The sequence below is a fragment of the Gymnoscopelus microlampas genome (genome assembly GCF_963454915.1).
Source record: "Gymnoscopelus microlampas genome assembly, chromosome: 18".
In the NCBI taxonomy this organism is placed as follows: Eukaryota; Metazoa; Chordata; class Actinopteri; order Myctophiformes; family Myctophidae; genus Gymnoscopelus; species Gymnoscopelus microlampas.
The window spans coordinates 49,532,841-49,556,574 of record NC_139955.1 but is presented as its reverse complement, the minus strand read 5'-3'; the positions used below and the strand labels follow the sequence as shown (position 1 = coordinate 49,556,574).

General features: G+C 40.0%; 2 protein-coding genes across 2 annotated transcripts in view; both read left to right on the top strand.

Moving 5' to 3' along the window:
• Nucleotides 1-8,242, top strand: part of LOC311034240 (NACHT, LRR and PYD domains-containing protein 3-like) — a 41,610-nt gene extending 33,368 nt beyond the window's left edge. Inside the window, exons 7-11 of the mRNA XM_084042063.1 lie at nt 1,517-1,690; nt 3,276-3,449; nt 3,532-3,687; nt 4,820-4,869; nt 5,542-8,242. Of these exons, the coding sequence (XP_083898189.1) occupies nt 1,517-1,690; nt 3,276-3,449; nt 3,532-3,687; nt 4,820-4,869; nt 5,542-6,068 (1,081 nt within the window). The 3' untranslated portion in view covers nt 6,069-8,242. The remainder of the gene's footprint in view (nt 1-1,516; nt 1,691-3,275; nt 3,450-3,531; nt 3,688-4,819; nt 4,870-5,541) is intronic.
• LOC311034142 (uncharacterized protein) overlaps nt 1-23,734 on the top strand; it is a gene marked incomplete at its 5' end in the record, with an annotated part of 308,082 nt that overhangs the window by 213,704 nt on the left and 70,644 nt on the right. The gene's annotated exons all lie outside the window — the stretch shown is intronic.

Sequence of the window (23,734 nt, the reverse complement as noted above, 5' to 3'; positions counted from 1 at the left end):
TATGGGAAATCGGACATATCTGTGTTGATCTACAAGCTCACATTGTGCTTGTAGATCGGCTATTTTCAAAGAGCTGATGTAGGGTTACAGGGTTAAACCATTTTTTTACAAGCTCATAGCGCGGCACTCGGTGCCGCGCTATGAGCTTATAAAAAATGAGCTTATAAAGAATGAGCTTGTATATCTACTATTTTTTTAATAGCCAAACTATAAAATATGGTTAAGTGGTTAAAAATGATTGTGACACTATATTAACTCATTTTGCTGGGGACCCCGTGGAATACTTTTATTTTACTGGAGTATTTACAATTGTCTATACTTTTACTTCTACCCCACTACATGTCAGAGGCAAATATTGTACTTTTACAATTATTTGAAAACTTTAGTTACTAGTTACTTTGCAGATATAAATTATTACATTATAAAACGTACATTAACCAATTCAGCCCTATTTCATACCTAGGCTATTTGAAAAAAAAATGAAAATAGCCGATCTACAAGCTCACAACGCATCGCATCGCGATGCGTTGTGAGCTTGTAGATAGGCTATTTTAAAACATTTTAGTACTTTTACTTTTGGTACTTTAAGTACATTTTGATACCAATACTTTTGTACTTTTACTCAAGTACATTTTTAATTCCAGACTTGTACTTGTAACAGAATACTTCTACATTGCAGTAATGATACTTTTACTTAAGTAAAACATTTTTCCACCACTGCATTGTAGTCATTTATCAGATACTCTTAATCCAGAGTGATTTACAGTAATCAGGTAAACACAAGATAATACATCACATGTATAGAAATAGTAATCTATGATCATAGCTAAACCATGAACCTATCATCAGTCTAAACAGTTTAATATAAAAACATAAATAATCTGTACATTGAAACTAAACACACTATAGGATACCAGATCTACAAATGAACCTGGCATCTGTCTATATAACATGCTATCTAAATCCTTGGTTCTTAAAGTGGGGTCTGAGGACCCCCAGGGGTCCTTGGAGGGGTACCAGGGGGTCGCCAGCAACATTAGTTATTATAGTGTCACAATCATTTTAACCACTTTAACCATGTTTTATAGTTTGACTATTCAAAAATAGCAGATCTACAAGCTCATAGCGCGGCACTCGGTGCCGCGCTATGAGCTTGTAGATCTGCTATTTTGGAAAAAGCCCTGGCACAAAATATGTTTGAGATGGGGGGGGGGGGGGGGGTCCACAGCCAAATACATATCATTTTGGGGGTCCTTGACATGAAAAAGTTTGAGAACCTCTGTTTTAAACAATGGTCATTACTTGTTCACTCACTTTAATGAGGAATTACCAAGTTACTAAATACATCAATGTAAGTTACATGCTTTAACTTAGTTCTCTGTTCTTACTGACATCCTGTTAATGTCTGGAGAACTACGTAGATAGAAGATCTCTTAGTTTACTTCCTTCACAGTGAACTGTGACTGATCTGTTTTGATCATCTCTGATTTGACATTTAATCTGTCATCTGTCACAGACTTGTTGGCTGTGACCTCCAGAAGGAACACATTGAAGTTGTGGCTTCAGCTCTCAGTTCTAATCCATCTCATCTACGCCACCTGGACTTAAGTTCTAACGGACTGAACCTGAACCTGCTGTCTCTGCTGGAAGCTGCACTGAAGAGCCCACAGTGTAGATTGGAGACTTTAAGGTCAGATGAATTTACATGAATTATTTTCATCAGTGAATTACAGTATAATATTATAATATGAATACTGTGTTGATACTTCTTTTGATTATTGTGAATAAGGTTGACATAGTAACACATTGACTAGAATAATGATAAGGTACAGTGACTATAGTATGTACATGTTACAATTAACACTTACATGCATTCACCCACAATCACTGCAATTTGTATTTTTACATGTTGAGCCTCTGACACTTAAACTGATTGAAACCTTTATTTATTATCAAAGAGCTTTGAGGTTTATCCTCATTTACAATGAGATTACACACACACACACACACACACACACACACACACACACACACACACACACACACACACACACACACACAGTAAGTTAAAACAGTGACATAGTGAGGTAGAGAGATGTATGAGCAGGTTATTAAATAAAGGATATTGGGGCATTAATGTTTATCATGAGTTGTAGATTGTTCCATGAAATAAGAACATTTTAGCAGAAAGCAGATTTTCTCAGTTCAATCTCAAGTGTAAGTCTGTTGTTTGAGTGGATTCACATTTATATTCAGACACAGAGAAACATGTGTCTGTCTGTCAGTGTGGAAAGAATATTATGATGTTTTACTAAGTAAAAGTATCAATACCACAATACAGTAATACAGTAATAAAATAATACAGTAATACAATAATACAATAATACAGTAATACAGTAACACAGTAACACAGTAATACAATAATACAATAATACAATAATACAGTAATACAGTAATACAGTAACACAGTAATACAATAATACAATAATACAATAACACAGTATTAATACTAAACTAGTAAAAGTTCTGCATTAAACATTTTACTTAAAGGACGACTTCACCACTTTTCAACATGTCTTCATATAATAGGTCCTCTCTAATGCTCATGATAAAATGATACCATTTTTTTCTACTTGGTCTGTGTCTCAGAGGAGGGCTGTAGACAGTTCAGAAACCCGTCTACCAGTGACATCATCGATGGGGAATCCAAGCTAATAGAAACTGCAGGCTTTGTATTCCTGGAAAGTTGCAATGCAATAATAGATCCCATTGTTCTCGCCTTAATAAAAATCTGAATACAAAATTTGTAATCTTTTTGGAAAAAAAAATCCTGCCTAACGATGATGTCACTGGTAGACGGGTTTCTGGACTGTCCACAGTCCTCCTATGAGACACAGACCAAGTAGGAAAAAATTGTATCATTTTATCATGAGCATTAGTGAGGACCTATTATATGAAGACATGTTGAAAAGTGGTGAAGTCGTCCTTTAAGTAAATGTAGGAGCCATTTCATTTGATTTATAGTTTTTTGACTAAATGGCGCCCCCACTGGTTGTATTGAAAAATGGCACCATGGTTCTCTGTTAATCAGGCCACAGACACACACACACACACACACACACACACACACACACACACACACACACACACACACACACACACACACACACACACACACACACACACACACACACACACACACACACACACACCTGACCTGTTCATCTGTTGTCAACCTGTTGATGTTTCCAGTTTTTTATTTTTTTTCCATTCAGACTGATTAACTGCTGGTTGTCACAGAGATGGTGTGAAGTTCTGGCCTCGGCTCTCAGCTCTAATCCTTCTCATTTGAGAGAATTAGACGTGAGTTGGAACAGAATTCTGGATTCTGGAATTGAACTTCTCTGCGTTGGAGTGAAGAGTCCACATTGTCTCCTGCAGACCCTGAGGTAAATCATGTTTTCTTCTCTGTGTGGATCTGTACTTCATGAACACCAACAGCAGTTTGTTAAAGTGTTTATTTCTCTGCAGGTTGTCAGGCTGTGGGATCACAGAGGAAGGCTGTTCTTCTCTGGCTTCAGCTGTGGCCCTCAACCCCTCCCATCTGAAGCATGTGGACCTCAGCTGTAACCACCCAGGAGGAGATGCTGTACAGACACTGCTCTCAGCTGGACTAGAGACTGTCAAGTGAGTAGATTTAGACTGAGTCCATGTTGGTTAGTGCAGCCATTCCCTTGTTTCATGTTCCAGTGGCTAGACAGGTACTTCATGCTTTGTATTTATATATATTTAGTTAATACTATATACTCAACAAATGAATAATGATAGATTTATGCCTCCTATATTTAATTGAATCGTCCAATTATTGATAATATACAGTATATTATAACATAATACTTTACAAAGCTGTCATTTGGTTAATTTAACCTAATATAGAGGAGTCAGTGTTTTAACCACATGATCTATATTCAGGGTGTGTCATAATAGTCAAGCATTCATCAAACATTGTGAAAATAGCAGATCTACAAGCTTGTATATTGGCTGTTCTGTAGGGCAGTAGAGTGGAAAAATGAGGCGACAAGTATAGAGCCCTGTGGGACCCCTGTCAGTGAAGTATACAGGGTATACTATACTGTAAATTATAAATCTACATCAGAGTGAAACATTAAAAGATGAACAGCTGCTCTCACTTTAGTTTGACAACAACTAGTCCATACCCAGAGATGTGTGTTCCTCTGACTCCATCAAATCGGCCTCCTGGTGGCGCTATAACAGGCCCATGTGAAACATTTGGGGCAGAGGTTCTGAATTGGCATCCAACGGTGCCGGAGATTAGCTGTTCACAGATAGACACACGGACGGATGGACAGACAGACAGACAGGGGGTAAAACACAGGCTACTCTCCCCATGCCTTTCGGCCTGGTGGAGACAATAACAATTCACGTTGTGAGCTTGTAGATCAGGAACTATAATTAAGGCCTCCTCATATCAGCTCTGCTATAGAAAATAAAGGGGAAATCAAACTTATTTTGGGAAATGTTTTTAGATGTGATTTCAATCATTCTAACATTCTATGGAAACATAAATGTTTCAACTGATTTACACACACGCTGTAGCAGTTTGATTCAACATGACAAACCATCCAAGATGTCCTGGATTTAACATTATAAAATGTGTTCTGTTTAATGTTGTTCTTTGATGTTTAATGTTGTTCTTTGATCTGCTTTGTTGCTGTCTTTAACATGTTCTGTAAAGCACTTTGTAACGTTGTTATGAAAAGCTCTATTCAAATAAATACATTATCATTACTTCCTACAGTGTGAATCATGGAGGAGAACACTGGATTAATCCTCAACTCCTTACAAGATGTGAGTGTCTGTCTGTCTGTCTGTCTGTCTGTCTGTCTGTCTGTCTGTCTGTCTGTGTCTAACATGTCTGTCTGTCTGTCTGTCTGTCTGTCTGTCTGTCTGTCTGTCTGTCTGTCTGTCTGTCTGTGTCTAACATGTTTGTCTGTCTGTCTGTCTGTCTGTCTGTCTGTCTGTCTGTATGTCTGTCTGTCTGTCTGTCTGTCTGTCTGTGTCTAACATGTCTGTCTGTCTGTCTGTCTGTCTGTCTGTCTGTCTGTGTCTAACATGTCTGTCTGTCTGTCTGTCTGTCTGTGTCTAACATGTCTGTCTGTCTGTCTGTCTGTCTGTCTGTCTGTCTGTCTGCCTGTGTCTAACATGTCTGTCTGTCTGTCTGTCTGTCTGTCTGTCTGTATGTATGTATGTCTGTCTGTCTGTCTGTCTGTCTGTCTGTCTGTCTGTCTGTGTCTAACATGTCTGTATGTCTCTGTCTGTCTGTCTGTCTGTCTGTCTGTCTGTCTGTCTGTCTGTCTGTCTGTCTGTCTGTCTGTCTGCCTGTCTGTCTGTGTCTAACATGTCTGTCTGTCTGTCTGTCTGTCTGTCTGTCTGTGTCTAACATGTCTGTCTGTGTCTAATTTTTCTGTCTGCTCTCTCTCTCTCGCTCTCGCTCTCTCTCTCTCTCTCTCTCTCTCTCAGATCTCCATCCTCTCACTCTGGATCCAAACACAGCGAGCACAAAACTCTGTCTGTCTGAGGACAACAGGAAGGTGACAAGGGGGGAGGAGCTTCAGTCGTACCCTGATCATCCTGACAGATTTGATGATAAGGAACAGGTTCTGTGTACAGAGGGTCTGACTGGACGCTGTTACTGGGAGGTAGAGAGGAGTGGAGATGTTGGTATAGGAGTGTCTTACAGAGGAATCAGCAGGAGAGGAGAGGATAGTCAGCTTGGATACAATGACAAGTCCTGGAGTCTGTACTGTAGTGAAGATTATTACATTGTCTATCACAATAGTAGGATCACTGACCTCCCTGTCCGTCACTCTGGCTCTAACAGAGTATCAGTGTATCTAGACTGGTCTGCTGGTACTGTGTCCTTCTATCACAGGTCCTCTGACTCACTGACACACCTGTACACGTTACAGACCACATTCACTGAACCTCTCTACCCTGGGTTTTGGCTTTGGCAGGCGTCCTCAGTGTGTCTTTGTGAGGACAGATAATGTCTCTGATGAGTTGACACAACCAATATAGTTGGTCTGGATATGTGGGCGTGTTCTAATACATGTCCACGTCTACATGTATATAGTTAATGTATATATGTATGATTTATATTATACTGTACAGTCAGGGTTATATTTGTAGAAGAAAGAAAGGAGGGAGGGAGGAAAGGAAAAGAGCAGATCATTTTCTTAACCATTTAAGCTCATACTCATACTTTCTCATGGACGACAGATTGCAAAAATAGTGATCTACAAGCTCACAGCGCTTCACAACATGTTTGTAGATCGGCTATTTTCAAAAAAGTAAATGATACCATTTGAAGATCTTTTTAATTTTATTGTATTTTATTTCCCAAAATAGGGAGCAATGGTGGAAAAAGTACTCAATTCCTTTACTTAAGTAAAAGTATAAATACTGCAATGTAGACATACTCTGTCAAGTAAAGTCTGGAATTCAGAATGTACTTGAGTAAAAGTACAAAAGTATTGGCATCAAAATGTACTTAAAGTACCAAAAGTAAAAGTACTCATTATGCATAATGTCCCATGTCACAAGTTTTCAAATGTTTAAAAATAGCAGATCTACAAGCTCACAATGCGTCGCGATGCGACGCATTGTGAGCTTGTAGATCTGCTATTTTCAAATGGCCGAAATGTTTACACCGAAATGTAGGTTTTGTAATAATAATCAAAATCTATAAAGTAACTAAAGGTTTTCAAATAAATGTAGTGTAGTAAAAGTACGATATTTTGATCCGAGATGTAGTGAGTGGAAGTAAAAGTATTGGAAATTAGAAATACTCAAGTAAAGTACAAATACCTCAACATTTTACTTAAGTAGAGTACTTTAGTAAATGTACTTAGTTACTTTCCAACCGCTCTGTGTGGACGTGTCCTTGAGCAAGACACTTAACCCCTTACTGTGTGTCTGGTGAGTTGATGGCACAACGCTAACGCTACCAGTTGAACCACATGAACCCTAGCCTCTCTATTCTGGACATGTCATCATAGAAAATAACTGATCTATAAGATCACTGTGAGCTTGTAGATCGGCTATTTACAGCGGAGAGATTTGGTGTAGAGCAGTGGTTCTCACACTGTTTACATTCAAGTAAAACCCAGAACTCTGAGAGTAACAAATGGAACCGTGTAACTTACTGTCCAGTTGGCAAGAAGTCAAATTGGTAAAAATGCCTTTTCTTTCAAAGCTCCTTCAGATTGTAATAATTTAGCGGTTAATATCAGATCCACTTTTTAAATGTCTTCTTACTTTGAAGTTGTTGCTCTTGTTATCGATAAACCTGCCTTCATACATGACGCCATACTTTATTATTTTCACTTCTAATTCTCTAAACACTGTTGTTTAGTCACTGTGTTGAACAAACCATTTTCAGAATGTGTTATATTACTGGATTTGATGCATCTTAAGGCTGTGATGTTTGTCAAGGTTCATAATGTTATTGTGTGTCTGTTTTTGTTTGGTTTGTCTAGTTATTTGTTTTGTCTACTCTGTGTACATGTAACCATTGTGACATGTATTTATGTTGGGACCTCCTGTAAAACCAGATGGCATCTCAAGGGCTTTATCCTAATAAAGAAACTTGAATCATCAACCAAACGGTCCAGTTGAGGGTCCATTTGGTTCCATTTGTTACACTCTGAGAGTTACAGACCTGTAAGCTCATAGCCGCGCTATGAGCTTGTAGATCTGCTATTTTTGAAAAATCTTTCATTTCAAACATTTTTTTACTCAAATCTTTGCTTCTGGGGGTCCCTGGCACAAAACATCTTCAGATGGGGGTCCGTGACCAAATGTATATCAATTTAAGGGTCCTTGGCATGAAAATTGTTGAAAACCACTGGCCTAAAGTTATTCCTTTAAATATGGTCATCATCAGATATAAAGGGTTAAATATGGTCTTAAAGGGTTAAATATGGTCATCATCAGATATAAAGGGTTAAATATGGTCATCATCAGATATAAAGGGTTAAATATGGTCATCATCAGATATAAAGGGTTAAATATGGTCATCATCAGATATAAAGCAGATAGATATACTATGCGTAAATATGTAGATGCATTGTCATTGTTTTTTATTCTCTTTTTTATTGAAATAACTAAAACCATGGAGCTTGTTTTCACACTGTTTTACACTGTAAACTGTGATGTGACAATAAAGATGATGCTTGTTACAATATTATCTATAGATGTATATTGTAATTGTCTAGCATTCAAAACCAGCTGTATTTACAATGCTCTGGAAGCCTTTCTAAGTGTTACAACATGTAATAAAATGTATATTAATAATATAAGTGTTCTTGTATTTATTTCAGTTGGTGAGTTTGTCAACGTGCTCTTTGGTACAGCCTGTGAACATTATTATTATTATTATTATTATTATTATTATTATTATTATTATCATCTACAGGTCACTAACAGAGAGTGTTGTCACTTCTAACATGGGAACATGGGTCAGAGATGCGTTATTATGAATCCCACGCCGCGTCCTGGATTTAGACCCGCCTTACGTGTCTGATTGGCTCCCCGGCAGGCATAGTTTTACTGAGGTTAGGGTTAGGGTTAGGGTTAGGTTTAGGCATAGTCTTACTGAGGTTAGGGTTAGGGTTAGGGTTAGGTTTAGGCATAGTTTTACTGAGGTTAGGGTTAGGGTTGAGGTTAGGTATAGGCATAGTAGCAAAAACGAGAACTGTCAATCACAGCGACTACTGACCAATCACAGCGCCCGCTCAGCGGGTTTGCCACGACGCGGTGTGGGAATCATAATAACGCGTCAGAGATACTGTAGGAACAAGCTCACCAGGTAGTCAACCAGATGGTGAGATCATTGGAGACAAACAATTGTAACTTCAACTCATACAACTCATCTTTTTTCGGCTCTGAGTCCCGGGTTTGGATTCTGGGATCACCAGTACCTCATGAGAGGGGGTGCAGGGTCTGGCGGGTTCCGCTCAACAAGAGGAGTTGGATGTAGGTGTAACTACAGCTTCATTGTCACGTTCACAACTACAGTCCCCACAGTGGAGCCGTGTTGTGAAGGAAGGCCGCAAGAAGCCGGTGTCTCTGAAAGCAGCAGCAGTGAGACACAAACCTCACAACAAGCAAGCTCACTTGAGACGAGAGCAGGAGAACATGGGAATAATTGGAACTGGCACTGAGAGCAACATTGACGTGGTGACAACCACACTGTTGCGGATTACACCTCTGGATTATTTATTGGAGAAATTGGGTAATAAAACAGTGACATGTCGTGTGATGGAGTCGCCCCACAGCAGATTTGGTTCGTTTCACATTACTACTGAATGTGATAATGTTGATGATATGTTTGATCCCAAACTGTGGCCCGCTGGAACCTATGTGTGCCGCTATGAGGCTCGTGGTTACTAGCGGGGGGGGGGGGGGGGGGTGGTATACCTGCAGCTCTAAGGCTGCATAGTCTCTGTGACATGAACTATCTCTCTATGAACATAAACATCTGTGTTGTGTCTTACAATGTGTGAGGGCTGTGTGTTGGCCACAGTGAAACTGATACATCACACCGTATTGTTGTGGACAAACTGTTAGAGAGATGTGACATTTTGTGTGTCCAGGAGACGTTCTTGGCTAAACAAGACCTGGAAGGTCTTAACTTTATATCCATAAGGACTTTCACAGGGCGGGGGAATCCACCACCGACCTGTGTTCTAAAGTGGTACGAGGGAGGATTCCAGGGGGAGTTGCTGCTCTGTGGAATAAAACATATGAGCAGTTGGTTAATGTCATTAGATTAGGAGTTGACTGGGCTATTGGGATAGAGCTGTTCTGTCATGGTAAAAGGTTCATAACTGTGAATGTTTATACACTATGAGTGCTATCATAATGAGGATGAGTATCTCAGTAGAATGATATTCATTATGTCTTTTATTCAGCACTAGAGTTTCGGGGGGCTACGCCCCCCTCAACCCCAGCCGCGCACGGGGCCCAGCGTGGCCGTGTGTAGTTTGGGGGACCCAAAGCGCCGGAGTAAAACTGTGGAAAAGTTTTTTTGAAAAAGGAAAAAATTTGAAGAAATTATATTTGTTATGTTTCAGGGGGTCCACAGGGGGTCCGCGGCCCCCCTGCTGGTCCACTGACCCCCTGTGGAGTGTTGGGACGCGCGGGGACATCCCTGGAACATTGCGGACCATTTCGGTGTTTTTTTTATTTTTTCATGAAGGTGGTTGCTTGTTTCTGGCGCTGGCTGTGCAAACCTGGCAACCCAGCGCATGCTGCCGGTGGCGTTACACCAGAAATGGTTCCTGGAGAAAATGGTGACCAAAAACAAATTTTGGAAAAAAAGGAAAAAGCCCCCGCACCGGCTGCCTGCTGTTGTGGTGATTAGGTCGTGCGCACGGTAAACGGTACGAAGCTGCCTCCCCTTCCGTTTTGTCCGACATTTGGTGAGTAGAATTAATTATGTTGCGCGGTGGAAAAGGTGTAGTGAGCAGTGAGATGTCCCCTACGCGAGGCGTAAATTCAGTGCGGGCGCCGTGGCGAGTCAGTTGGCGACATGTGGTCTGGCGGTGCGTTGTTTATTCGATAACAGAGCTGTGGGGTGTCGCCACCGAGGGTGCGGAAGTCGGTCGCCATTTATATAGTTAGATAATCCTTCCACCTGCATCTATGTTGTCGGTGACATGAATGCAGATGTAACTGATGTTAAATCTTTATTTGGTAATCATTTAATGGATTTATGTTCAGACAGTGGATTGATTTTATCTAACAATGTTTTTTTGCCTGAGAATAATGATACTTCTATCAGTGAGGCTTGACACACTACTTCCTGTGTTGATCACTGTCTCTGTACAGTAGATGCTCATGACTCTATTGATACAATAGAAATAGTTTATGATCTACAGTAGTTACCACTGACCACTACCCTTTAGTGTGGTGTTAACCCATTAAGACCGGGAACAAATCTGTGTCATTTTTTTAATTTCTTTGGCTATTCAAAAATAGCAGATCTACAAGCTCATAGCGCGGGACAGAGTGCCGCTATTTTTTTAAACTCTTAAAAATGTGTGTAAATCTTTGAATATACTGCATAAAGCTAAAACATTTTACTCCGATCTGTGCTTCTGGGGGTCCCTGGAACAACATATTTTGAGACGGGGGTCTGCGGCCAAATACATATCATTTTGGGGGTCCTTGACATGGAAAAGTAGGACCACCACTGATATAGAAACATACCTTTTTTTTTTTGCTTTATTGTTAAAATATTTGCACTTTTTCTGTAATTGTATTCTTGCTCTGTAAAGCACTTTGAGCTGCATTTCATGTCATGAAAGCTGACTATGCAAATAAAGTGTATTATTATTATTATTATTATTATTATTAATATAACATTTCTCTTCTGGGTCTTGAGGTCTAGGTCTAGTTATTCTCTAGTAACCTCACCAGTCTTACTAAAATACCCTTTTACTACACTTCCCATGATGCATTGTTGTTGGTCCGTTCACGGACCAACAACATCCGGGTTCAGAGTTGAGGAGCGGTACAGTGAGATGCGTGCAGATTCAGAATGTGTTTTACAGTAATAATAATAACAGCTTTTAACAGTGATTTATAAATGTTTTTAATGTATTGATCCATGATGTCTGTGAACAATAAGTTAATGTTTTTAATCCATAAACATCTGAAGGACAACGGTTTCCACCAGGCTGCACAGAAAGTCACCAAACAGCACGAGACTCTGGTAACAAAGTATCAACTTATATCCATCAACTCTTTGATCATTCATTTAGTGCATGCTGCTCTTTATACAAACACTTTCTGCAGGGCTTGCAGATCTGATCTGCGATTATTGCAGATCTACAATGCTTTATTGTTCTATGTTGTATTCATCTGAAAGTCCTGACGTCACTGTCTCATCCCCTGGGTCGTGGAAGTCATTTCTCTATAGAGAATAACATCGGGTCTTCAAATCGTCTCATATATGAATTATGATCCATAAATAAACAAAGTGTCTCGGCGCTGTTGTCGATGAGGCTTTGTATTGTTTATGATAGTCAGTCACTCATATTTCATACAGTCTGTTTATGGAGAAAATTTAACTCATTTTGTCTGAAGTAACATTAATGTTTTCTCACCGTCAGTTGATGCTTCATATCCATAAGAGTCAAACCTCCGGGTTATTACTTTATTTATGGAACACACTTCTTATTATTATTAAACACGTCTATGGGGATTCACAACGGGGGAAACCGAGACCCAGGTAGGATGAGTCAATGACGTCAGACTTCGGTGCTCAATGCTTGCAGATGTGCTATTTTCTTATCTTCGCAGAGTGACAGCAGGTTGCGGTTCATATTATGCAACAGGTTTAGCCTTTAGATCAATACTATCATAGATGTATTTTATAGACCAATTATTTGTTTACAAACATTGAGACTGGACGCACAGGTGACTGTTTCATGTCATCCATAGGCTCTATGCACAACAGCCATATTGGGAATGAATTGGGCCCCTTCCTTACTTCCTTCACAGGTGTTACCAATGATACTAATTAAGGCTCTGTTCCATTTAGTGTGGCATAGTGGTTGTCTTATTTTCAAGGACCCCCATAACTCTCAGAGTTACACACACACCATAAGGGGCCATTTGGGAACCAAAATGGAACGTTTCTAGTGAGCCAACATGAACGATATCAGCACTCTGACCAGAATGGAACAGAGCCCTTCATTAGTATCATTGGTAACACCTGTGAAGGAAGTAAGAAGAGGCCCAAGTTCTTTCCAATATGGCTGCTGTGCATAGAGCCTATTCCCAACAGATCCCCAAACCTGCTGTTTTAGGGTGAGCTTGTTTCAGTTCATTCAACCACCTCTGTGTGTAGGCTAGTGGGGTGCGCCCTAGCGACACATATATACTTCATCGTGCAATGGTATTGCGCACAGAGAACAGCTGACATACAAGCTCACAATCGCGTCGCGGATGCGACCGCTGTGAGCTTGGAGATCTGCTATTCTCGGCCGTTCTCTGCGCGCGACACCTTCGCGGGACGGAGCATAAATTAGTCTTGACGGGCTGCAGCTGCGCGAGCCAAGCAGGTTCTGGTGCCATGATCATAGAGCGCTCCCTCCGTTCTTATGACAGACACTGGAGGTGGAGTTTTGAGGACAACTGCTTTGAATAGTTATTATTGTTTACACACAACAGAAACCAAGGATTATATATTTCAAGAGCGAGAGATCACAGTAAAAATCCTAAGCATTCTTCCTCCACACTGGGAGAAAAACAGCATCTGAAAGTTTGATGGGATGCATTTTTACACGTGAGACTGTGACCACTTTTACATTGCATCTTATGAGCGGTGGGGTTCTTTTGCTGCCGACCTGCGCGCGCATACTGTTTCATATCAGTGTGACGTCGTCTGTTAAGGCGTCTATACAGTCTGACTTTTACTTTAGTATCTACGAGAGTCTTAGCTCCACCCCCCCAGTTTGTCCTGGAATGACACCAGTAAAGCCTGTATTTCTACAAACATGTACAAATGATAAATATAAGGTGTTTACCCGCTTGTCCTAAATGTTAACTATGTGTACGGAGTGTTTGTGTAATGTATTAATCCATATTATTCAATAAAGAAGTGTTTTAATCCTGTCTGTGGCCGATTCTGTTGGAAGTTCCCAATTGGCGGTAGTAACGGGGCGCATCTGGTGAAAGACGGAATTACACTCAATGTAAACAGGAAGTAAACGAGGGAGGAAATGGGTTTAATGGAATTAAAACACTAAACATTCCTAAAAAGTGTACTTAAGTACAGTACTTGAGTAAATGTACTTTAGTTACTTTACACCACTGGTTATATGACAACTGTATGTATTAACATTGTGTCTAGTTATATATCAGTGTATTTATTAACTGTGTGTGTGTGTGTGTGTGTGTGTGTGTGTGTGTGTGTGTGTGTGTGTGTGTGTGTGTGTGTGTGTGTGTGTGTGTGTCCAGTAAACCAGGCTGAAAGACACATAATGCTGGTAAGTCATAGAACTTCATACCAAACAAGATCCTCTTTGACTCTGTGATCTTTGTCTCTCTGTCTTCTACACTTCAGTTGATTGATTGATGTACTTTATTTAGTAAGACATGAGAACAACAGTACATGGAAGTACAAATTCACAATACAAGGTCTACTAAACTGGAAGACTCATAAAAGCACAGAGCTTGTTTCAAATGAGTTCCCCATGCACACAAATCATGATGACATATAAGAGACAGACAGATATACACAACTACTATAGAATGTCATACAATCAGTTTACAGGTTACTGGTATGAAGAGTGAGAAATATGTACAAAAGGAGAAGGAGAGAGGGGGGGGGGGGGTAGGGGGGTAGGTTGGGTTAGGACTTAGACAGGGGCCATTTTCCAATTGCAGCCTCCTGAAGGTGTATCTTTAGGGCTGTTTTGAAAGAGAGTAGGGTTTTACACTCCTTTACTCCTTTTGGTAGGGCGTTCCACATTTTTGATGAATAGCATGAGAACGAGTTACTTCCCTTTGTTGAGCCAAAAAAGGGTTGGACAAGGTTTGTGGAGCTGCCTCTGGTATTGTGATCGTGGACATCATTAACATTTTGGAAGTATTTTGACAAATACAGGGGGATCCCAATGTTGTGATATATCTTGAAGACCAGGCCCATAGCAAGTTGCTGTACTCTGTCCGCAACCCTAAGCCATCCAATCCTATCAAAATGATCAGGGGTTAGATGGATTTTGTAGTTGAGGCCAAGAAGTAGCCTTACAAGTTTGTTTTGGGATGTTTGGAGCCTTGTTTTTAAGGCCTTGGTGGTGTTGTGATACCATGAAGTACATGCATAATCGTAATGACCTTGTATGAGGGCCACTGCAAGAGTCTTCAGAGTCTTCTTACTGACTTTACGATCAATACTCCGCAAATAGCGTGTTTTTTTGTGGACCGTTTTGATCGTTTTTTCAGCAGAGAGGTCAGCCTCCAAGATAGAGCCCAGGTAGGTAATTTCGTTTTTTCTTTTGATGATATCATCACCCGCTTTGATCGTGAAGCTCTCTGCCTTTCTGAGGTTAGGAGTGGACCCAAAGAGGATGCATTCCGTTTTGCCCAGGTGTAATGAGAGCTTGTTGTCGGAGAGCCAGATGCAGATCTTGTTGAGTTCAGAGCTGAGAGTTTTCTCAACCTGCAGCCTGTCCCTGTCCGAGACTAGCAGGGCCGAGTCATCTGCGAACAGGAACAGGTTGCAGTCGCAGGCTGACGACATGTCATTCACATATATCAGGAACAGTAAGGGTCCTAGTATACCTAGTATACTTGATTCATGTTCAATCCTCATCACCATGATTAAAGCAGCTAAAAATATCAGCACTCACAGAATAGTCCTTTTAAGGCACTTTTATTTTTTGTATAGGATTTCCTCTCTAGTCAGTAAGAATACCTTGAGGATTCTTACAGGGACCCTCATCCAATGTCACTTCCACTATGCATGCTTCTCATGGTATCACAACACCACTAAGGTCTTAAAAACAAGGCTCCAGACATCCCAAAACAAACTAGTTAGGCTACTTCTTGGCCTCAAACATACAACCCATCTAACCCCTGATCACTATGCTAGGGTGGGATGGCTCAGGGTTGAGGACAGAGTACAGCTACTTGCTATGGGCCTGGTCTACAAGATACACCACAACATTAACATACACATGTACCTGTCAAACTACTTCAAAAACTTAAATGAAGTCCACAATCACAACACCAGAGGAAGCTCCACTGATCACGTCCAACCCAGATTTGGCAAAAACAAGGGGTTGAATTCATTCTCCTGCTATGCCACCAAAATGTGGAATGTCCTACCAAAAGTAGTGAAGGAGTGTAAAACCCTACTCTCCTTCAAAACTGCCCTAAAAGAGTACCTTCAGGAGGCTGCAATTTGATACTGGCCCCTGTAGAGACTGGCCCCTGTAGAGACTGACCCCTGTAGAGACTGACCCCTGTAGAGACTGGCCCCTGTAAAAGTCAAAGCCTAGAACTTGAATTGATGCACTGGGTCCATTATGTGGGTCTTAGACTGCCATCTAGTGACCAAACACATTAATGACACATGGAACTAGACATGGACACATAGTGAATGTAGACATAATGAACACCTTTAATGATACTTATTAACACCTTTAATGATACTTATTAACACCTTTAATGATACTTATTAACACCTTTAATGATACACACCTTATAAACACACACTTAATGATGTAAATATACTCTTATTGCATAAACGTTTGATTGATTAGAAGTGATTGATATATCTCCTACATATTAACAAGTGAAGTCTATGATGAATCCTACAAAGAAGCATCCATATTCATAAACACTGTTTCTAGAGTTCTGTAACAACTTGTGATCACAATGTTTATCATATCTATTTATAGTAGATATATTATTGTGTCAGACAGGAACAAATACTGTATTTACTGTAAGGATGTTTTTTTCTCATGTGCTGCAGGCTGTTGACAGATCCAGGTAGAACATGTTTGAAGACAAGAACCCTCGCCCCAAAACACACTCACCCCGGGTCAAATCCGGCGACCTCGGAACGGTCACCACCAGGTATTCCTATCCTCAGTAAAACTATGTCTAAACCTAACCTTATTCCTAACCTTAACCTCAGTAAAACAATGTCTAAACCTAACCTTATTCCTAACCTTAACCTCAGTCAAACTATGTCTAAACCTAACCTTATTCCTAACCTTAACCTCAGTAAAACTATGTCTAAACCTAACCTTATTCCTATCCTTAACCTCAGTAAAACTATGTCTAAACCTAACCTTATTCCTAACCTTAACCTCAGTAAAACTATGTCTAAACCTAACCTTATTCCTATCCTTAACCTCAGTAAAACTATGTCTAAACCTAACCGTATTCCTAACACAAGTAAGACGCGCGAACGCTGGAAGCGAACGCAGCCGGACTGTGTGTGTGTGTGTGTGTGTGTGTGTGTGTGTGTGTGTGTGTGTTTTGACTGCACTCTGGCGCCACTCTGTTGGTTGCACACAGTCAGTGCAGTGCACACATACTGCACACAGACAGAGACACAATGAGAGCAGAGTTTCATAGTATGCTCCACTTGGGCGGAGGCGCGGCGAATTAACCTCAGTAAAACTATGTCTAAACCTAACCTTATTCCTAACATTAACCTCAGTAAACTATGTCTAAACCTAACCTTATTCCTAACATTAACCTCAGTAAAACTATGTCTAAACCTAACCTTATTCCTAACATTAACCTCAGTAAAACTATGTCTAAACCTAACCTTATTCCTAACCTTAACCTCAGTAAAACTATGTCTAAACCTAACCTTAACCTCAGTAAAACTATGTCTAAACCTAACCTTATTCCTAACCTTAACCTCAGTAAAACTATGTCTAAACCTAACCTTAACCTCAGTAAAACTATGTCTAAACCTAACCTTATTACTAACCTTAACCTCAGTAAACTATGTCTAAACCTAACCTTATTCCTAACCGTAACCTCAGTAAAACTATGTCTAAACCTAACCTTATTCCTAACCTTAACCTCAGTAAAACTATGTCTAAACCTAACCTTATTCCTAACCGTAACCTCAGTAAAACTATGTCTAAACCTAACCTTATTCCTAACCTTAACCTCAGTAAAACTATGTCTAAACCTAACCTTATTCCTAACCTTAACCTCAGTAAAACTATGTCTAATCCTAACCTTATTCCTAACCTTAACCTCAGTAAAACTATGTCTAAACCTAACCTTATTCCTAACCTTAACCTCAGTAAAACTATGTCTAAACCTAACCTTATTCCTAACCTTAACCTCAGTAAAACTATGTCTAAACCTAACCTTATTCCTAACCTTAACCTCAGTAAAACTATGTCTAAACCTAACCTTATTCCTTACCTTAACCTCAGTAAAACTATGTCTAAACCTAACCTTATTCCTAACCTTAACCTCAGTAAAACTATGTCTAAACCTAACCTTATTCCTAACCTTAACCTCAGTAAAACTATGTCTAATCCTAACCTTATTCCTAACCTTAACCTCAGTAAAACTATGTCTAAACCTAACCTTATTCCTAACCTTAACCTCAGTAAAACTATGTCTAAACCTAACCTTATTCCTAACCTTAACCTCAGTAAAACTATGTCTAAACCTAACCTTATTCCTAACCTTAACCTCAGTAAAACTATGTCTAAAACTAGGGTTAGTAAAACTAATACAAGAACCGCTGGGGGGCGAGCGGTCTGCGAGCGGGCGAGTGTGTTTTGGGGCGAGAGTTCTGTTACCACATGTTCTATCCATCACACTATGACTGATATGATATCCCTGTATTCATTCATTATCCCTCCATGTTGGGAAAATGTGCATAAAGTTATTCCAACCAGAGAGAATGAGAAATTATCGGAATACGTTATTAGTGGCTGATAAAGGGTTAAACCTAGTCCTGCTGTTTTCATGCTGTTCAGAGATGAGATGAATTTGTTCACAAAATGACAGAGAAGAACACAGTAGAATGTACATTCATTCACACATTTAGTTATTGTTAAATACATTGTGTTGAACACAGTAGAATGTACATTCATTCATACATTTAGTTATTAAATACATTGTGTTGAACACAGTAGAATGTACATTCATTCATACATTTAGTTATTAAATACATTGTGTTGAACACAGTAGAATGTACATTCATTCATACATTTAGTTATTAAATACATTGTGATGAACACAGTAGAATGAACATTCAGTGAACAGGAGAGGTTGTCATCCTGTGTCTCATGGACCATCTGGGAGAAGATGCTTGTGCCTTGCTCAAGGACTTTGAGGTTAGAATCTCATGTATGATGTAATCATGTACTGATGGAGGACAAAGGAACAGCATAGTGACAGAGCAGTGAGGAGACGTTTTCATGGAGAATGTCCAGAGAATCAGGTTGTGACACTGACTGTTGTATGTGAGTCCTCTGGGTAATGTCAAGATTAACTCAGAGCTTTGACTTTGACCTCTTTATTGATAATAATTTATCACACAATTATCAAAAGAAAAAAATGTAACAAAGCCAGCAGCTTATTGTCATTTATGTAGGCTATGTGTAAATGATGTCATCATATGGTGATGCATGATGGAGTGTGTTTGATTTCTTTTCTTTCTTTCTTTCTTTCTTTCTTTGAGCTGTAAACATAATGTACAGGATACTGCTGGTGTGAAGAGGAGATGACAGAGGAGGTGATGAAGATCTACCTGAAGACTCAACTGATGATCTACTGGTAACGGTTTCCACCTCCTAATGTCCTGAACGTTACGTTACTTCACAACGTCTGTCTCTGTCTCTGTCTGGTAAGAACTGTTTGTCTCCTCACTACCTGTCCTACCACTTACTGCACTGTGACTCTATATAATATATAATATACTAGAGGTCCGGGCAGCCTACGGCCGCCCGAAACCCCTAGCCGCGCACGGGGCCCAGCGTGGGCGCGTGTATATATGGGATGAACATTTGGGAAAAAAAAAAAAAAAAAAAAAAAAAGTTGTAATGTAAAAGTAAAAAAAATTGAGAAAAAAATGGGGAAGAAATAATATTTTTTATGTTTCAGGGGGTCCGCGGACCCCCTGGTGGTCCGCGCCAAAGTCGTCGGATGAAAATCTCCAAACGGTAAAAAAAAAAAAAAAAAAAAAAATCATCATGGTTCTTGCTTGTTTCTGGCGTGGCATCCCAACCTGGCATCCCAATGCCGGCGATGTGTACTTCCGGGTTGCATAATGATGACATCACTGTCGAATCCTTTGCTGTCATGAACCTAGCCTGGTGTGTTGACCAGTAATGATGACATCACTGGCTAATCCTTTGGTGTCATGAACCTAGCCTGGTGTGTGGAGCAGAGCAGAGCAACGTGCTCTTGTTGTTTTGGGGATTTTCAATGGCGGGCCGTCGTGTTGTGTTGGCCTCGGTGGTACGCACGGTAAGCGGTAGGAAGCTGCTTCCACTTCCGTTGTGTCCGACATTTGGTGAGTAGAATTAATTATGTTGCGAGGTGGGAACGGTGTAGTGAGGCATGCCAGGTGCCCTACGCGAAACGTAAATTCAGGCCGCCCGCCGTGGCGACAGTGTTGGCGACATGTGGTCTGACGGTGTTGTGTTTAGTCGATAACAGAGCTGTGGGGTGTCGCCACCGAGGGCACGGAAGTTGCTCGCCATTTATATAGTTAGATAATATATAATATATAATATATAATATATACACACCCTGTGTGACTCTATATAATATATACACACCCTGTGTGACTCTATATAATATATACACACCCTGTGTGACCCTATATAATATATAATATATACACACCCTGTGCTGTTAATGTAAATACTACAAAATAACACATAATAACCTCCATCATAATGGCTCCTACACGACTGATGCAGGGATCTGTCCTCTGCAGTCTCTTTGATCTTAGCAGACCTGTGGATGGATCTGAGAAGAACCTCACTTATAGTTCTGAGGTGTTCCACAAAGTCCTGTTGGAGCTGGATCCTGTAAACCTTTCAGCTAAAGGTTCAGAGACGGAGAAACTGTCTGTTTAGCTCCTTGAAGTTTATCTAGATCAAGAAAGTCAATCAAATAACATGATTTTTGGGCAGGATGTCCTCTTTTATCAACAAAGGTTCTCTCTAGACTCTACTGTATCTGGAGCCTCATTCAATGACACTTTGACCGTGTGTACTGGGTTGAGCTTTCACTGGTTGCCCTTAGTTACGCCACGCCCCCGTAATTACCAGGCTGATTAATAGGCAGCCGTACGCGGCCGCTAGTTAGTTGTAGTCTGGCTGGACGTGGGTTGAGTGCGGGAGCGTCTCGCTTAAGGTACCGTATGTGACTATGGCTGTGGTTACACGGATAGTTTTATTCCACTTATATTCTGAATGAATGAATGAATTCATTCAGAATAGAAATGCTCATGTAAACACCTCAATTGGAATAGAATATTCCATTCCGGTCTGACCTGAATGAATTTTCATTGGGGTTAGGAGGGGTGGTATATACCGTTTGAATCTGTATATACCAATCGGAATTGACCATATAAACACTTTATTCTGAACGCTCCTCTCTGTTTGGAATACATGCGTTCTTTTGAACATGTCCGTGTTTAGTAGTGCTGTCAGAATTGGCCAAAAATTACCTTTGAAATCTCCAATTCGGCCACGGTTGGTGCTGTGAAGCGCTCGCTCCTGCGGGAATAAAATGAATAATTCTATTCTATAGCGTCATTTGATAAGCCTGTAACGGTTAAGTCCAGACTTGTCCAGGAGAACAGACGCTCTGAGGATTTGAGCCTGTGATGGAGGAACAATCTTTACCTGTCCTTCACATGAAACAGGAACTTATAATCAAAATAATCTATTCAGTCAGATGAAATGTTTTTTTGTTTAAATAAAATTAAGTAGTATAGGCTAGCCTAAGTTTTACCGTGTCTGGTACTGGGGCCAGCCCAATGGTGGGCTGCTCAAAAATGACCTGGGGGGTAATGGCATAGTGAACTAATATGTGTGTGTGTGTTCTTTTTAAGTGCAGTGAAACGACTAACCGTAATTACTCCCTTTTGGTGTGCTGTGTCTTATCTGCTCTTAACAATGCTTTATTTTTAAACCTATTCTGTGAAGCACATTGAACTGCACTTGATGTATGAAACGTGCTATATAAATAAACTTTGATTGATTGATTGGAGAGATGTGTTCTATTGACTAGTTGTATTACAGTGGCATAATCTGTATTTTGTTAATGTGAAATAAAATGTCGACATTTGCTAAATCATTCAGTCATTGCTGAGCCTCCTAGGCTCCTACCCAGTTTTCAAAGCTCTGTTATCTCAATGTCACTAAACACTAAGCTTCAGACCTCCCAAAACAAACTGTTGACTATTCTCTGCCCAAAGCCCATGACCACCTAATGACAACACACTTTGTTAGTCTTAAGCAAATATGACTGGGATTGGTATTTAAAAGAGACAATACCCTCATACCTGTCTAACTACTTCTCCAAAGTGAGCCACAGCACTAGAGGGAGTGAACATGATCTGGTACAGCCCAAACTTAGACAATCATGGGAACATGTTTTATTATATTCACATGTATTGTAGAAGGTATTATTATCATTATATTATTATATTATCATCATTATTATATTTCATTATGTTGTAGAAAGTATTATGAACATTTCTCAGCAGGTGGATGCACTTCTCATTGTGTCCAGCAGGCGGGGGTCAAGTGGTTGATATGGTTGGGACCAAAAATATGAACTATGTTGTCGCTTGTCCGGGTCACGTGACGAGCTACAATAAAGCATTAAAAAGTTTAAAAAAACGGCAGATCTGCAAGCTCACATTGTCAAGTCACGATTTCTTACGTTGTGAGCTTGTAGATCTGTTATTTTTGTTCAGTTGACATGAAAGAAAACTCTGCTGCGCTGCGGACTGGTTTTGTTGTGACACACTATGAGTCCATCAGTCAAATGCATCCGTGTACAAAATGTGCTCCTCAATGGTTCTGGGCATCAATCAGTTAAACCTTTACTCGAGTCTCGTTGTGAATATTTTTTTTAATACAAAGTGCTTTATGTATTTATTTACAATACAAAGTGCTTAATGTATTTATTTCCACTTAAATAAAATAAATCATTCATTCATTCATTCCAATAAGCAGAACAATCTATAAACATAGTTTATTTTTATTGGACCAAATGAACGAAGTTGAACCCTAGTTATAGAATAAGAATAGATCACACCTGGAAGTGATTCCATCCACGATAGATCAATAGAAAACCAAAAACCTGGTTTTATACCACCTTTACTCCACCTTTAGGAGCTCTGGTCCTCACAGTTAAACGTTAAAAGGCAACAAAACACAGGTTCGTAGACAGTATTGGATTAAAAAGCAAAAACTTAAAACAGGCAAAATTGAGAAGGTGATTTTTATTTAAATTAAATCTATAGGCCTACTACCTAACTAACTAAAAGGGCCCAAATAACTAAAATAGAATAAAACAGTACAAAGGAGAAACCAGACATGGGGAGGGGGGGGGGGGGCAGCAGCGTTGATCAAGGAGGTCGCGGACCACCATTTGATGAGATTTAGCCTCTCAGACCCAAAACTTAGAATATTGTGTTAATATCGTTGGATAACATTTTGTCCACAATTCCATCCATGCTGTTGGTTCCATAGGAGAGAGATAACAGGCACATGTTGATCAAAATAACAATTATTTAATTAAGTAATTGCGGTGTTTAACAATAATCATTATTGTTATTAATTACATTATTGAATAATGTAACTCTTGAGAGAGTAAAATGAAACCAAATGGACTAGTTATACTTGTACACTGTCAAGAGTTAAAGATCTATAGGGTTCATTTGGTTACCAACTCGCCATCATTTAGCTTGGGACCACCTGGAACCCCCTCAAGGACCACTGGTGGTCCCCGGACCACTGTCTGCTATAGACGAATCCACAGAGCGGCATTCATAACTGCGGTGTGACCGGCTGCCGCTCCGCTCCGCGACACTGCAGCAGCTCTGTGGATTCCTCTATCTGTATCATATCTGTGGTTCTGTGACGTCTGTTCGTACTGTCATGTACTGTTCTCATGT